General features: G+C 40.6%; 1 protein-coding gene across 1 annotated transcript in view; it reads right to left on the reverse strand.

Moving 5' to 3' along the window:
• ULK4 (unc-51 like kinase 4) overlaps positions 1-17601 on the reverse strand; it is a 506210-nt gene that overhangs the window by 365665 nt on the left and 122944 nt on the right. The window contains exon 22 of the mRNA XM_060164074.1: positions 497-630. Within this exon, the coding sequence (XP_060020057.1) occupies positions 497-630 (134 nt within the window). The remainder of the gene's footprint in view (positions 1-496; positions 631-17601) is intronic.

Raw genomic sequence — 17601 nt, forward strand, 5'->3', positions numbered from 1 at the left:
TATTACTTTCATCTTTTATTCAGACCAAAGAAAATTTCAAACATTGAACTTTAATATCAAAATTCTCTAATATTAAATGTTAATGCCTATGCATTTAAAATTTTTTTAACAAAAAATAAATTTGTGGCTATAACCTGAAGGAAAAAGCTTTTCTTCAGAATTATGCAGAGAGAAATCTTGAGAAAAGTTACCTAAAATGATAGCCTAAGTCCAATTTTAACCAATTAAAACGCTTTCCTTCTATTTTCCAAAACTGCGAGATGACACTCAATGTAACCGTTAGCCTGCTCATTGCCTCATTCATGTCACTGATACAAAATAATTATGAAAACAGATAAGGCACATTCAAATTTTGAAACTACACATTCAAGACAAAGCGTCATTGCACTCGCCTGAAAAAAAAAAAACCAGCAAGAACAAGAAAAGAACGGATGCCTAAATGCCAAGTCGCAGAAAGGTAAGCAGCAAGGGGCCTGAGGACGAGGCTCCAATTTACCAAGGATTCGTGGCAGTTCCTGCACGATGTGACAGGTGAGCAGGTCCAGGCATTTGGACAGGTACTCATTGCCGCTTTGCTGTTCCTTGCCTGGAGTGGTCTTTCTGCTGTCTCTCTCGATGTACATCACCAGTCTACACACAGCAAAATGCAAAAGATTACCTCTCATGATAAAAACAGTTGATAGCACCTGCCTGAACATGCCACCAAGGCAAGTGTTTCCAGGGGGCACAGTCCCCATCTTGTTGACATTTACATTTGGAGCAACTTGTCAAGCACAGTCTATTTTTGTCTTCGAAAAATCGAAACATTTATGCAGAGAGAAAATAAGGCAACTTTGAATCTCTCTGCCAATGTATTACAAAACAATGCCCTGACTTCATTTGCCTCCGGCCCATGAAAGGAAACCACATTCTTCAGATGACAGATGAAAGGCAAACAAAAGCGACTGGAGAGAAGAGGGCTTTGGTGTTCTGAAGATTCAAAGTAGAACCACAAGTTGTCTGCACTTGTGTTGGTCATCAGTCTTAAACTTGCTCTGAACCCCAGGCAAGTCACATAAATTCCAGTTCTTTCATTAAATTGTGTATATAAATCCAAAGAAAAAGTTTCATTTCAGCACTGGGTGATATAGATAGCAGACACTATCTGAACATCTGGATTTCACATGCCCTTTTGTCCACTGGTTTTATGAAATCTGTCTCAATAAACTTATTTCTTCTTCAAACCATTGGCATTTATTAAATATTAATCTCTGAACCAACTGCCTCCAATCCAGACTAGGGGACATACTGAACCATCAGTCTGGTTACTTAGGGTATTGTTGAAAAGTTTTAGGCCCACATTTCCTTCCCTTTGCTGGACCCACTCCCCAAGTTCCTAGTCCCCGAAACCCTAAAAGGCAATGAGTCCCCTGACTTCAAAGGCCCCTTTACAGCAATCTCCCTTGCTGGACTCCCTTGCCATTATCCATCTCTCCAGCTCTGTTGCAATCACTCATCCCATCCAACTTCTACTTCTCAGAACTTCCAAAAACTCCCACTATAAACCGGAAAGGGGTGGTTCTGGACACAATACACATACTTAACGTACACTGAAATCTTAACACTTAGCATTTACGTGGTTCTCTTAGTAGATTTATGCAGCCTTTTGCCTTCCTGCTTATTATTTTTTGGAGCCCTATTAGTAAAACACCTGGGAATGAAACCAAATCAGAAGTTTGGTTAGTTGACACCTGTTCCATCAGCCCAGCTAAGGAGGGGGACCAGAAAATACCATCTTCCTTTTCGGTTCCCCAAGATGGGTCGCGATATCTCCCTGCCCAGTCTCGCCATCTGCTGAACAGCTTTTCCAACATTAAAGATTCCGGCATTTAACTGCATCCCCTCCAAGCTAAGTATTACAAACATGCCCTCTGACCATAATCTGCTCTTATTCCTACTTGCACGATCTTCCACTGTGACAGTTCTTCAGCCTGCTGGGAACTTCCACTAATTAAATCCATGACATCTTCTCCCAATCCATCAGCACTCCTTCACTTACACCCTTGCCCTCTTTCTTTTCTTTGCACCCATGTAGCCAAATGATTTGGATGAATCCAATGATCTATACACTTTCTGTACATCTGCAGAGAGGCTGCTCAAGTTAAATATGGGGCAGATTCACTCTATTGTAAATGCACGTCACCAATACTCAGTGGCACTGGACAGTACCAGCGACCCAACTACATTTCACTGGTCGACTTATTCAGTCTATCTTCAAATTTTTCTTCTCTTTATACCCTGAAATTTCCATCCTCTCATGAGACTCTCGGTGAGTGCTTTTGCCTCCTACTGTAGAGAGAAAATAGAGAGCATCATGAAAAAACTCTTCTTCCTAATTCTCAGTTTACTGTGCGTCCTATCCTAGGCTCCGTTCCTCCCATCACAACTGCAGACCTCTCTCTCCTTCCAACTGTGCTTTGGATCACATTCCCTTCCACTTTCTCAGAACCTTAAAACTGCCAATTAGGGCTTCCCTGGTGGCGCAGTGGTTGAGAGTCCGCCTGCCGATGCAGGGGACACGGGTTCGTGCCCCGGTCTGGGAAGATCCCACATGCCGCGGAGCGGCTGGGCCCGTGAGCCATGGCCGCTGAGCCTGCGTGTCCGGAGCCTGTGCTCTGCAACAGGAGAGGCCACAATGATGAGAGGCCAGCGTACCGCAAAAAAAAAAAAAAAAAAAAAACTGCCAATTACTCATTTTCTGCTTTTATATATTCACTCTCTCCCATTTAACAGAACGCTTTTCACATCCTTCTACAAACTGCCCCGTTGCCTCTCTCTTCCCTTTCTCGGTAAAACCTCTTAAAAGAGAAATCTACACCTTGTATCTCCATTTTTCCTCCTAACTTCCTCAACCCACCACAATCTGCTCTCACTCCCACCACTTGCTCTGAGGTCACCAACAACCTCCATGACATCAAAGCCAATGGACACCTGTCTGCCTTCACCTGTCTGAACAATTCAGCAGGGTTCAATACACCTGCCACTCCTGCTTGTCTACACATCATGACAGCATACAGTTCTAGTTTCCTTCTCTGTGTCTTTTGTTGGTTCATGGTCCTAAATGCTCAAATCTATCAAAACTCAGTTCTGGGTCCACTACTCTTTCCTTTGTACCCATCTCACACAGGTCATCTCATCCCCACCCATGATTTAATTTACCACCTATCTACACAGACATTTTCCAGTCACCTATGTACAGCCCAAACCTGGTGTCTCAAGCTACAGACCTGTACATTCAACTGCTGACTTGACTTGACATCTGCTTTTGCTTGTCTCAAAGGCATTCCTAACTCTACAGATCCCCAAAAAACACCATTATCATCCCAACAAAACTGGTTGTCTTTCAGAATATAATATTCCACCATACAGCGCCACTCTCTACCAGCCAGACACCCAGGAGTCATCCTTCTCACCTCCCTTTCTCTCACTTCCCACACCAAGTCAATCATTAAATACTCCTTAAACCATTACACTTTTCCACTCCTCACCAAATGCAAGCTTCCAAATTCCCTTCTCCTTCTTCTCCGACCAGAGCCTCCTAGCTGGCCTACCTGCTTCTACTCTAACCCTTACACACCTTACATCTAAACTGATCTTGTCCACCACCTTGCTCCCATGTTTAAAACCCTTCAGTGGAACCCCACTCTTCTTAACATGGGAGTTCTTAACACTCCTTATCATAACTTACAACACTCTCAACTATCTCTCCAGCTTCCACTTGCTTTCTCTCCCCGGCAGTCATACTGTTCTTCTTACAGTCCCTCAAACTCAATACCTCCCCCAGCAACAAGGTACTGCCTCTCTGCCTGCATGGCTTTTCTCTCCGCTCCTTGCCAGTGAACTCCTATAATTTTTCATAATTCACTGCAGTTTTCACTGACTTCTTAAATTAAACCTATGACATTGTCTCATAGCATTAAGGCCCTTACCCAACTGCAATTTCTTGATATATTTTTTATTATCTGATAATGTTTGTCTTTCCAGTAAATTTAAAAATAGCCAAGGGCAAGGACTGTATCTGATTTTTCTCACCACAACATCACTGCACTTACGGGCATAGTTCCTGACACAAAATAAGGGCTCAATAAACATCAGCTGAATAGATACATATGGCTGTTGAGATTGCTGTAAGACTTTACCTAGTTCTCTACATCAATTCCTTGGTCCTTATTTCCCCCAAGGCCTTTTTCTTAATTCTACTGTTTGATTAGACTGCTGGATCACATAAGAAGTAAAAAAATCTTCTGCTTAGGAAAAGGTACCATGAGCAAAACCAAGAGACAAATAAGTTGGGGAAAAATATGTCCCCCATTTGGTCATCAATAGATAAATGGATAAAAAAAGATGTGGTGTATACATGCAATGGAATTATCATTGCTTTGCAACACAAGGATGGAACTTAAGGACATTATGCTAAGTTAAAATAAGCCAGACAGAGAAAGATAAACACTGCATGGTATTACTTATATGTGGAATCTAAAAAAAAAGTCAAACTCATAGAAAACTAAGAATAGAAAAGTGGTTGCCAGGGGTTGGGGTAAATAGTGAGAAGCTGGTATAAGGGTGCAAAACTTTAAGCTACAAGATGAATAAGGTCTGAGGGTCTAACGTAAAACCTGGTGACTATAATTGAGAACACTGTATTATACGGTTCAAATTTGCTAAGAGTAAAACTTAAATGTTCTCACCAAACACAAAAACAGAAAATATGTGACGTGACGGATGTGTTACCTAGATGGGAGGATCCTTTCACAATGTATGTCTATATCAAAGCACCACGATGTACACTTTAAATATCTTATAATTCTATATGTCAATTATATCTCAATAAAGCTAAAAAATTTTTAAGACAAATTGGGAAAAAACATTTCCAATTCCTATTAAAATACTTGTATACATATGACACACAGCAAAAATTTGAGGTGGAAACTGTCCAGCAAAAGGGGACTGGTTAAATAAAATACAGTCCACTGCTACAATGTAGCTACCAAAAAAATGAGGAAGCTCTACATATATTTTGGGAAAAACGCAAGGTACGTTAAGTAAAACAAGCAAAGTTCAAAATAGTATGCTGTTGTGTAACAAGAGAGGAATATAATCTATACTCACTTTTGCTTGGATTTAAAAAAAAATTCTGGAAGGATGAATAAACTAGTAATAATAATGCTTTATTTCGTATGGTGGTAATCTGGGGCTGTGGAGCATGAGGTGTAATTTCTTACTTTTTGAATTTTTCTGGATTATGAACCATGAGTAGGAGTTATCTATTCAAAACTTAAGCTAAAATGTTTTGAAAACATGAAGTAGTATCATTGTTCTACACAGCCAATTTTTTAAAAAAATTTTTAGGTGATGTAACGCTCAATTACACAGGATACGCTACCAGGTGATAAATGCTGAGTGCCCTGCAAACAGACTACCACTTTCTGTAAGAGCTATAGACCTCCATCTTCTCACTGTGCCAAGAGTCAGGCTGACTTTAAAAAAGAGGTAAATCAACAGCAATACCACACCAGTACCCCAAAACTTTATTACGGCCTGTGCCCCATTATGATTTCTAGGTTATTTTTCTCCTTTCCTCAGTAGGGTCATTCTTTTAACTTGATAATATTGACAGAGATTTCAACAAATCTGGCTATAATTCCCAGCCCTAGCACTTTCTAACAGCGTGATCTTGAACAAATCTCTTAAGCTCACACAGGCTCTGGGTGCGCAGGCTCTGGGTGTGCAGGCCTGGCAGCCATGGCTCATGGGCCTAGCTGCTCCACGGCATGCGGGATCTTCCCGGACCGGGGCACGAACCCGTGTCCCCTGCATCCGCAGGCGGACTCTCAACCACTGCGCCACCAGAGAAGCCCAAATTTCTTAAGCTCTTTAAAGCTTCAGTTTTCTAATTATAAATGGGATGAACTTATTTACAAAACAGAAACAGACTCACAGACATAGAAAACAAACTTACAGCTACCAAAGGGGGAAGGGGAGAGAGGGATAAATTGAGAGTATGGGATTAACAGATACACACTACTATGTATAAAACAGCTAAACAACAAGGACTCACTGTGTAGCAGAGGGAACTATATTCAGTATCTTATAATAAACTACAGCAGAGTTGAAAAAATATAGATATACATATATATGTATAACTCACTTTGCTGTACACCTGAAACTAACACAATACTGTAAATCAACTAGACTTCAATTAAAAAAAAAGAAATGGAACCTCAGATGTCCCACTTCACAACACTGCCAAATGGTTTCCCAAAATGGTTGTCCCAGTTACTCCCACCAGCAGTGTACAAGTCCCCCTGAGCAACCACCTCACCAATATCTAGTAGTATCCAATTTTTACTCATTTATATCTTGTGGTGTTAATGTGAACTTTAGTAATTATTAATATGGTAAGCATATTCTGTTACTTCTTTGTTGTTCATATTTTCTCTTTTGTGCAATACCTGTTCCGGTCTTTTGCACATTCTCCCACGGGTTATTGATCTTTTGTTATTGACTTGGAGGCATTATTTATATGATCCAGAACTGTCCCTCTTCCCCTTCCTTTTTTTTTTCTCTTCTTTCTCTTTCTTCTCCTTTGAGTGTCTTTCACACAGAAGTCTTCAATCCACTGGAAACCGATTCATCATATGGATTTCAGAAGAAATCTAATTCCACTGTTTTTCCAAGTAGATAACCACTTGCCCTGGTACCATGCATTGAAAAGATACTTCTAAAAACTAAGGGTGCAGTTATCAAGACAGTATGGTACTGGCACAAAAACAGAAAGATAGAGCAATGGAACAGGATAGAAAGCCCAGAGATAAACCCACGCACATATGGTCACCTTATCTTTGATAAAGGAGGCAGGAATGTACAGTGGAGAAAAGACAGCCTCTTCAATAAGTGGTGCTGGGAAAACTGGACAGCTACATGTAAAAGTATGAAATTAGATCACTCCCTAACACCATACACAAAAATAAGCTCAAAATGGATTAAAGACCTAAATGTAAGGCCAGAAACTATCAAACTCTTAGAGGAAAACATAGGCAGAACACTCTATGACATAAATCACAGCAAGGTCCTTTTTGACCCACCTCCTAGAGAAATGGAAATAAAAACAAGAGTAAACAAATGGGACCTAATGAAACTTAAAAGCTTTTGCGCAGCAGAGGAAACCATAAAGAAGACCAAAAGACAACCCTCAGAATGGGAGAAAATATTTGCAAATGAAGCAACTGACAAAGGATTGATCTCCAAAATTTATAAGCAGCTCATGCAGCTTAATAACAAAAAAACAAACAACCCAATCCAAAAATGGGCAGAAGACCTAAATAGACATTTCTCCAAAGAAGATATACAGAGTGCCAACAAACACATGAAAGAATGCTCAACATAACTAATCATGAGAGAAATGCAAATCAAAACTACAATGAGATATCATCTCACACCAGTCAGAATGGCCATCATCAAAATATCTAGAAACAATAAATGCTGGAGAGGGTGTGGAGAAAAGGGAACCCTCTTACACTGTTGGTGGGAATGTAAATTGATACAGCCACTGTGGAGAACAGTATGGAGGTTCCTTAAAAAGCTACAAATAGAACTACCATATGACCCAGCAATCCCACTACTGGGCATATACCCTGAGAAAACCATAATTCAAAAAGAGTCATGTACCAAAATGTTCATTGCAGCTCTATTTACAATAGCCCGGAGATGGAAACAACCTAAGTGTCCATCATCGGATGAATGGATAAAGAAGATGTGGCACATATATACAATGGAATATTACTCAGCCATAAAAAGAGACGAAATTGAGCTATTTGTAATGAGGTGGATAGACCTAGAGTCTGTCATACAGAGTGAAGTAAGTCAGAAAGAGAGAGACAAATACCGTATGCTAACACATATATATGGAATTTAAAAAAAAAAATGTCATGAAAAACCTAGGGGTGAAACAGGAATAAAGACACAGACTTACTAGAGAATGGACTTGAGGTTATGGGGAGGGGGAAGGGTAAACGGTGACAAAGCGATAAAGAGGCATGGACATATATACACTACCAAACGTAAGGTAAATAGCTAGTGGGAAGCAGCCGCATAGCACAGGGAGATCAGCTCGGTGCTTTGTGACCGCCTGGAGGGGTGGGATAGGGAGGGTGGGAGGGAGGGAGACGCAAGCGGGAAGAGATATGGGAATATATGTATGTATATAACTGATTCATTTTGTTGTGAAGCTGAAGCTAACATACCATTGTAAAGCAATTATACTCCAATAAAGATGTTTAAAAAAAAAATTTTTTTAATAAATAAATAAATAAAAAGGGATTAGATTTCAGTAAAAAAAAAAAAAAAAACTAAGGGTGAAGGAAAAGGAGCAAAAGTACAAATATTTGGCAAAATCTGATTAAAAAGTGTTTGATTTTTAGATTACCTCCTCTACCCAGTGAATCTAGGTGACTACTGCCAGACTTGCACACAGGTGGAAGTCTGGAGATGTATTCTCTAAAGAAAGTCAAACAGAAAGTTTCTAGACTAGGAGAAAGCAAACCAAGTCAAAGAGGGAGCCACCAGGGGAATTCCCCTTCGGTCCAGTGGTTAAGACTCTGTGTTTTCATTGCCGAGGGCACAGGTTCAATCCCTGGTAGAGGAACTAAGATTCCACAAGCCACATGGCACAGCCAAAAAAAAAGGAGGTGGCCACCAAACAAAACCAGAAGACTAGGTGAATTTCTGCACAATGAATACTAGAACTTCCAGCCGCCTTCCCCAGGGTGGCTCCCCAGACCCAGGCAGCCAGGTCCCTGCCCTCCAGGCTGACACCTGCAACGCACTTCGGTGAAACTAACTGGCCCAAGAGAAACACCCTAGAGATATTGATGCTAAAGTTCATGTCAAAATGCCCATAGAGATGATCTTGGTGTGAAGCTCAAAGTCAACAAAATCCGTCCATGCGTTGAGTACTTCTAGAACAGGCTGGCATTCCCTCAACTCTTCAACCACCAGACTAAATATTACCAGTTATCTGAGAGCATGCCTTCTTTGTTTGACATTACATTTGCAGATCTTCGTCTACATTCTTTTTCCTTGCTGTGTGGTATTCCAGTGTGTGAATATACCACAGTTTATTCATTTCACTGTTGATGGACACTGGGGCTATTTCAATTAATGAATATGGCCAAGCACTTCTTATGCTGAATGCATGGAAACATTTCTGTTGGATATATGTTTGGAAGTGAAATTGCTGGATCATAAGGTATGCCTAGCTTCAGATTAATAGGCATTGCTGATGATCAGTTTTCCAAAGTGATTAAGTCTATTTACACTGCAACAGGCAGGTATAAGAATTTCAGTTGCTCTACATCCTTGCCACAATTCTGCATTATCAGGCTTTTTAATTATAGCCATGCCTCGGGACATCCATTGGTATTTCATTGTGACCAAAGTGCATTTTCCTGATGATTAACATATCTTTTCAGGTATTAATTGGCCATTCAAAGAAAACCAATTCTGTAAAGTTCCTGTTCAAGTCTGTGCTCAGTTTTCTATTGGGTTATCTGCCCTTCAGTTGTTTATATAGTTTAGTTAAGAGCCCATGTCGATTATGTGTATAGCAGATACTTTTCCCTACTCTATGGCTTCTCTTGTTACTTTCTTAGTGATGCATTCTGATGAACAGAATCTCTTAATTTTAAGGCAATCCAATTTATCAATACTTTCCTTTATGACAGTGCTCTTGTGTCCTGCTAAAAACTCTTGGTCTACTCCAAGGTAATGAAGAAATGTTCATGTGTCTGATCTACTGGAAATTTTATTGTTTTATCTTTTTACATTTCAATGTGCAATCTACATGAATTAACTCCTTTGTACAGTGTAATTTAGAGATAAAGGGGTTTTTTTAATATTGATGCCAAAATGATCCAGCACCATTTATTGTTAAAAACCATCATTTCCCCACTGTTTTCTTCTATGTCTCTTCTGCTCTTCTCCATATTTTCCATCCTTTTGTCACTCTCCATTGATCCCAGATGATTTGAGTACAGTATATTAATTCTCTATTCAGCTGTGTCTAATCTGCAGTTAACCCAATCCACTGAGTTCTTCCTCTCAGTTACTGAACATCCACTTTGTTTGTCTTTATAGTTCTAATTGTCTACTGAAATTCTCCATCTTCCAAATTCTTTGAATATACTGATCGTAGTTATTTTAAGGTCTATATCTGATTAACTCCATTGTAACCCCTGGGGATACTGTAGTTTATCTCATTTGGTTTTTGTATCATATCATCTTATCTTCTCATACGTCTGATTACTTTCTGATGAGTGTTAGACTCTATCCACACAGTCTGTGAACAGTGGAAGGATATTTTGAGGCCTAGGGTTAGACTTCCCGAGACAGGATTTACATACAATCCTGGATCACCTTAACCCAACCAGAGATTGAGATGATTCAAAAGTGGTTCTTTCCCTATGCCTGGAAATCCTCCATATAAATAACAGGGTTGCCAGAAACAGAGGGCAGGGAAAATGGAAATGTTTATCTTTTGGAAATCAGAGTATACAAAAGAAATCCCATCAAAGTTTACAGAGTATAAAAAGTAAATTCACACTTGTCTCTAAGGAATCAATTTTTTCTAAAATCTGTATTATCTATTACAAAATTTAATAATGTGCTACTTAATTACAACAGTATGAAATACCATTTCTTTAAGGCAGAAACTACTCACTTTTCAACCACTAGCACAGACTGTTAACACATAAGAAAATATCTATTACCTCTGCTGGGAGAAATAAAAGACTGAAGGGATCCATATAATATATTATAAATAATATATTTATAAATAATATAAAACTCACTCTAGAATGATGCTTCATTTCTTCATGCCCTCCCTGACGCCTTCACATTACAGGATGTGTTTACACAGGCTATAGTAGAATAAATTGACTTTACTGACAGTGGAACATTAGTTAGTAAAAGAATTCACATTCTATGAAGGAAATAAGATGTGGAAACATTTGAGGGTAGTGTCCATAAACACTTCAAAATTGTTTTACGATGGAACTGCAAATGTTATTTCTTAGTGGTCTACAAGGATATCAAGTTAAAAAGATAAACAATCTGAACAGTAATCCAAGTATTATTGAGATGGGGGGAGTCTGGCAGTGGAAGTGGACTTCGGGAACAGATTTGGTTCGTTTATGGCAACTTGAAGATTCCTCTCGGGCATGCCATTGAATATGTTAAGATAATATAAGGCTGGAGTGTAGAGAGGTCATACAGGTGCATATCAATAAACAGATGGGATTTGAAGCCACTGGATTAGGTGAAATCACATTAGGATAGCAATGTAAGAGAAACAGAGGGCCCAGGAAGATGCAGAAGAGGGAGAAGCAGCAAAGAAGAGACTGAGGTGGGACAAAAGCAAAGAATGTATGCTAACTTCCTACCATGAGCCCTGTAACTACAGAGGCAAATTCTGGTTCAAGTTGGCCAACTGAACCCAAATATTATACTTCCCTTTTTTTTTTTTCTTCACATTCCCAAAGGAGATTCACATTATCCCGAAAAACAGGAAATTGCACCATTCATAGCCAGAACCTTCAAAGAATTTCCTAAGGATGATGGTGCAGATATAAGTGCATTAAGGGAAGGCCCAAGCTCACATGAAGGAAAAACGTGCCTGGGAAGCAAGGAGAACCCCAGCAGAACCCTAAGCTCTGAATGGCAGGGGAACAAGTTTACACTTCGAAGCTGATACGAAGAGGTGAGTTTCTCAACGCTATGAACCATTTTTTTAAAGGAACTAGTATCAGCAAACGTGGAACAAAGGCCATGGTAACTAAGAGGAGAGGGGTCACAGGGAGACTGAAGGAAAAAGCAAAGGAATGACGTCATGAAAGTGGCATTTGAGGAATATGAATCTGGTAATGGCACAGATAAAAGATGAGAGAGGAAGTCAGCCAGGAGGGCAATTAGGAGTTACGAGTATGCAGGTGAACAGGAGAAACAGAAGGGAGCTCAAGAGCAGAGAAGAGCTGGCTACCTGGAAATGGTGTGAACCGCAGACAAGACTCCACCAGTCTCTTACTGAGAGGATGGCACATTCACAAGGTGAGAAATCAATTATACGGGGTTTAAACATGAAGAAGCCACACCCCCTGCTTTACCTTAATCCAGGTTCCTCCAGGACGCCCTCACCCCTGCCCCACCCCCATTCCTACCCCCCTGAGACATCCTCCCTCCCCTTCTGGTCCTACTGGGCTCGGTGCCCATCAATGGACTACTCCACTGTCTATTTCTACTGCAGATCTCCCCATGTGCAGTATGATGCTGACATGAGATGCAAACTGTGGCTAATCTATCCCATTTGGATTCACCCTGGACCACCTCACAAACAGGTCCTTGTTGAGACCATATACCATTCCAGAAAATCAAGACACCATGCTTTTCTTTGCTTCACCTCAATCTAAACCCATTTTTATCTCTCTACTGCACATCCTTTAACTTTTAAGTGTATCTTCCCCCTTAAGGAGAAATTTGTAGTTTAAATATGGGATCTTGGGAGGGAGGGATAAATTTGGAATTAACAGATACAGACTACTATGTATAAAATAGATTAACAACAAGGACCTAATGCATAGTACAGGGAACTATATTCAATATCTTGTAATAACCTATAATGAAAAAGAATCTGAAAAAATATATATATGTATATATAAATGAATTACTTTGCTGTATACCTGAAACTTTGTAAATCAGCTCCACTTCGATAAATAAATAATAAAATATTAATAAAAAAATAAATATGGGATCTTCAGCAAACTCATCATCCAACACTTCTGTCTGTAATGAAAGCTACTGTCTCTTGGGTTATGATGGTCAGGCTAGAGTCAGTTTGGGCCCAAATTCAAATTACACTGACACACCACATGTATGGACCTACTCCATGCTTATTTCTTCAGCTCCTAAATTTATAACTGGAATAGACATACTTGGCAACTAGCAGAATCCACACATCGGCCATCTGATCTGTGCAGTGAGGGCTATTATGGTAAAAAGGGACAAACAGAAGCCCCTGGCATGTCCCCTCTCTAAAAAAAGATAGCAACCCATATCCCATATCCATAGAAAACCAAGTCATAGGAATGGATACCAACATCAAAAACTTGAAAGGTACGGGGATGATAAAATCTACCATATCCCCGTTCGCCTGTCTGGTCTGTGAAGAATCTTAGAAAATGACTGTGTGGATTATTCAAAATATAAACAGGTTGTGACTCCAACTGCAGCTGCAGTTTCAGGTTTGGTACCTCTACTGGAGCAAATCAACATCGCCCTGACGTGGTACTCGCTACCGACCTGGCAAAGGCTTTGCTCTATGTATGCATCTGGAAGAACCGCCAGCACGTGTTTGCTTCTTACTCGGGGCAAACAGTAAAGTTCACTGCCTTGCCTTTGAGCTATGCTGACGATCCTGCTCTTGGCCATCAAAACAGTCCGCAAAGATCCACATCCTCTTGATGGCCCACCAACATCACACCTGTACTTGCACACTAGCACTTTGATGACATGAGGCTGACTGGATCTGAGAAACAGGTAGCAGCAAGCACTTTAGCTGGCCTAGTAAAACATGTGAGAGACAGATAAACCCCATAAAAATCCATGGTCTGCTAGTCCTCAATGAAGTTCCTAGGGCTCAGTGGTCTACAGCATGTTGGGCTATCCCTCCAGGTCAAAGACAAGTTATTGCGTCTTCTACTGATTATGACCCAAAAAGTGGGCTTTGTGAACTTAGGAGGCAATACATACAAACCACCTTTGAATGTGTCCCTCTGACTCATTATCTGAGAGACTCATAAATTTAATAGTTTTTAATGGAATTGGAGTGAATAAAGACTCTGCTGCAATTCCAACTGCTCTGCCATATGCCGGGCCTTATGACCTAGCACGTCTACTGATATTCTCGGTGCCTGGAAAATAGGGGTGATGCATGGAGCCCCAGGGAAGCATCAATAAGTGAATCACAACCCTGATCTTTGAGTCACTATATTCTGAACATTTGCGTCCTCCCCAAAATGTACATTAGAATCCTAACACTCAATGTAAGGAAGGCTCCTCATCAACGATGGCCTAGATTCTGCCACTCCAGCCAACACGAGAAACCAGTGCTGAGCCCTCAGCCTGGCCCCATATCCTGGGGGGAACAGCCAGTCATCTAGCAACAGGTCGGTGTACAAAAGGGGCAGTAAACTCTCCTCGCTGGAATAGTTATACCCTGAATATGGACTCACTGTCCTTGCCACATGCTTCTGCCAGTGCCACTAAGTAGAGACTTAAGAAATACCTCATTTATCATCATGATAATCAATGTAACACTATATCTGATCAAGGAACTTATTCATAGCAAAAGAAATGTGTTAATATGCTCAAGCCCACTAAATCTGCTCATTAGCGAGTATACCGTCACCCAGAGGCACCTGGCTTGATTGAAAGGAGGAATGGCCGACCGCAAACTCAGTCGTGCTGCCAGCTGGGAAACAACACAACGAAAAACTGGGTCCTACCTTACAATAACAAGTGTATGCTTTGAACCAGTAAACAAAATATATGCTTTTGCCTTCCCCACAGTCAAAACACACAGGTCTGGTAATCAAGGGGTAGAAGTGGGAGTGACTGCCTCTCGGTATTATACCTAAGAGCCCACTCACAAGATTTTTACTTCCAGTCTCCATGACCCTGAGCTCTGCTGGAATGGGTCCAAGGAAGAAAGATTTCCACCAGAGGACATAGCAAAAATTCCATTTTGGGGGATGAAGAGGATTACTCTACTGATTAAGAGTGAGGGATTCATGATCACCAAGGGAATATTATGTTGCTGTCAAACAGTGCAGACTGGGGCTACCCAGGAGATTCTCTGAAGAGCCTCACGGTACTTCCACATCTAGAAGCTAAAGTTAACAAAAATCTAAGCAACCAAGAAAACGGCTGGTTCAGGTCCTTCAGGTACTTGACATCCCCAGAAAAGTACGAATCTGTGATTCAAGTTTATTTATAACAGTGGAACTTCTGAATCATAAGGATTCATGATACACATTTTTAAATGCCCTCAAAAAGGTAACCTCACCTACTGGCTAAAAGTTGCCCCTGTAACTGTACTTTGGATATAAGATAGTACTTTGGATATAAGACAGTGCAAGGTTTCTTCCCTTAATTTGACATTATGATGGATAGAAACAGTATTTGGTTATCATTTTAATTTGCATTTCTCTGATTAGACTTGAAGCTGAATACCTTTATGAATCTTTTTTACAGTACACAGATTAACTCTGTGTTATATACGATGCAATAATTTACAGATTTTCTTACCATGAAATTTTATTTATGATTTGCGGGGGATATAAAAGTTTCTAAACTATATATAGCTAAACTATCACTATCTCCTTTCATGGTTTCTTTCAACCCTTTTCTGCTCAGAAAAGCTCTCCTTGCCCATATGTAAACATATTTTCTTCCAGCTGTTTACAGTTTCTTTCTCATATATAATTCTTTAATACATCTGGAATTGACTTTTGTATGGTATAAGCTGAGAAAACATTTTCCCACACAGTTAACCAATTATACAAAGTAAACGTTTCCTTTTTTAAAAAAAAAATCTTTCTTTTAACATCAAAGCAGATATTTCCCCCACTGATTACCATATTAATAGCAATGCTATGGGGAAACAAACAAAAAAAAACCTCTAGGAAAACCTGATCCATCAGGAGGCATTGACATTGCAGGCTCACAGCAAACCTACACAATGAACTTACAAGACCATTCATCCCTCAAAGGGTTATCATTTCTAGAGACACACAAGACCCTATTTTATCTCCTGTCATTTTCAATATGAGTATGAAATCGTTTGGAGAAATAGGTGAACACTTGGGGGCTATTATATCATTTTTATCTAACCCTGACAGCTCAATTTCACTGCCTGTTGTACTAGATAGATTTGAGAGCTGACATCATAGAAACCGTGCTGAAATTTAATCCATAAAAGGCTGATGGTGATGATGGTAAGCAGGAAAAAATATCTACATAATGTAGCAAAGGTTATCGTGGGCTCCTGATATGAGGTTTCAGTTCTCCAGCAGACAGGCAGCATCACGGTTAGCTCGGAAACACAGCTGCTAGCGGAGTTTCAAGGCACAGGTGTGGAAGGGAGAAGAGGTTGCTATACAAACTCATCACAGAGAATTTTGACATCTCGCTAACCTGAAGTCTGCCTCCCTTTCGCATACCTTTATATTCAACATTGCATTTTATATGCACACTAGTGTAATACCTGGGCTGCAAAGCAAAAAGGAACAAATACCAACCATTCTTCCACAGTCTGGACTGGCTACCTATGTGATTTTGAAAGTAATTTATATTATTAATTTTAATCTACAAAGCCTAAATAAATCTGAGTTTTGACACACATATATCCCCATATCTCCTCCCTCTTGCGTTTCCCTCCCACCCTCCCTATCCCACCCCTCTAGGTGGTCACAAAGCACTGAGCTGATCTCCCTGTGCTATGTGGCTGCTTCCCACTAGCTATCTATTTTACATTTGGTAGTGTATACATGTCCATGCCACTCTCTCACTTCGTCCCAGCTTACCCTTCCCCCCACCCCGTGTCCTCAAGTCCATTCTCTACATCTGCGTCTTTATTCCTGTCCTGCTCCTAGGTTCTTCAGAACAATTTTTTTTTTTTTTTAGATTCCATATATATGTGTTAGCAATTTTGCTTCTTGACCCGTAAATCCTAAAACATTTACTCTCTGTTTCCAGGAGAAGTTTTCTAGTTCCTAACCTAGATCCATCTCAGCAATTCTAGGATCTCCCCAGTATCCTACAACAAGTAAAAAGCCAGATCGAGAAATAGGCGATAAACCGTATGTTCAAGAGCACGGACCAGACAGTTTCAAAAACGTTAATCGAGAAGCAACAAAGGATGAAGGGAGGGGCTTCCCTGGTGGCGCAGTGGTTGAGAGTCCGCCTGCCAATGCAGGAGACACGGGTTTGTGCCCCGGTCCGGGAGGATCCCACATGCCGCGGAGCGGCTGGGCCCATGAGCCATGGCTGCTGAGCCTGCGCGTCCAGAGCCTGTGCTCCGCAATGGGAGAGGCCACAACAGTGAGAGGCCCGTGTACCGCAAAAAAAAAAAAGGATGAAGGGAACCTGAGGTGCATCAGAACAGCTTCTCCTTTTAGAGGAAGGAGGTGAGACCCAGAGACAGTGAGAGATCTGCCTAGTCGAGAACCAGTCCATGTACTCCTGATCCTCGCTCTACCTCTTCCTCCGCTTTTCTAGGCTGCTCCTCTGGGCTTTCAGCTACTCATTCCAGAAGCTCAAACAAATCAGAACTATGACCAAACCACCAGTCAAGAACGCCTTGCAAAAATGTAAACCAAAACCAACTTTAACACCCTGCCTTGGACTGTACTCAGATCTAGGAAACTCCAAGCACTTCCCAACATCCTGCTTCAGTGTTTCCAAGCTGAGGTGACAAGTGAAACATTAAACCCTTGGAAAAATCTAGGAAAA

The sequence above is a fragment of the Lagenorhynchus albirostris genome, chromosome 10, assembly GCF_949774975.1.
Source record: "Lagenorhynchus albirostris chromosome 10, mLagAlb1.1, whole genome shotgun sequence".
Taxonomy (NCBI): domain Eukaryota; kingdom Metazoa; phylum Chordata; class Mammalia; order Artiodactyla; family Delphinidae; genus Lagenorhynchus; species Lagenorhynchus albirostris.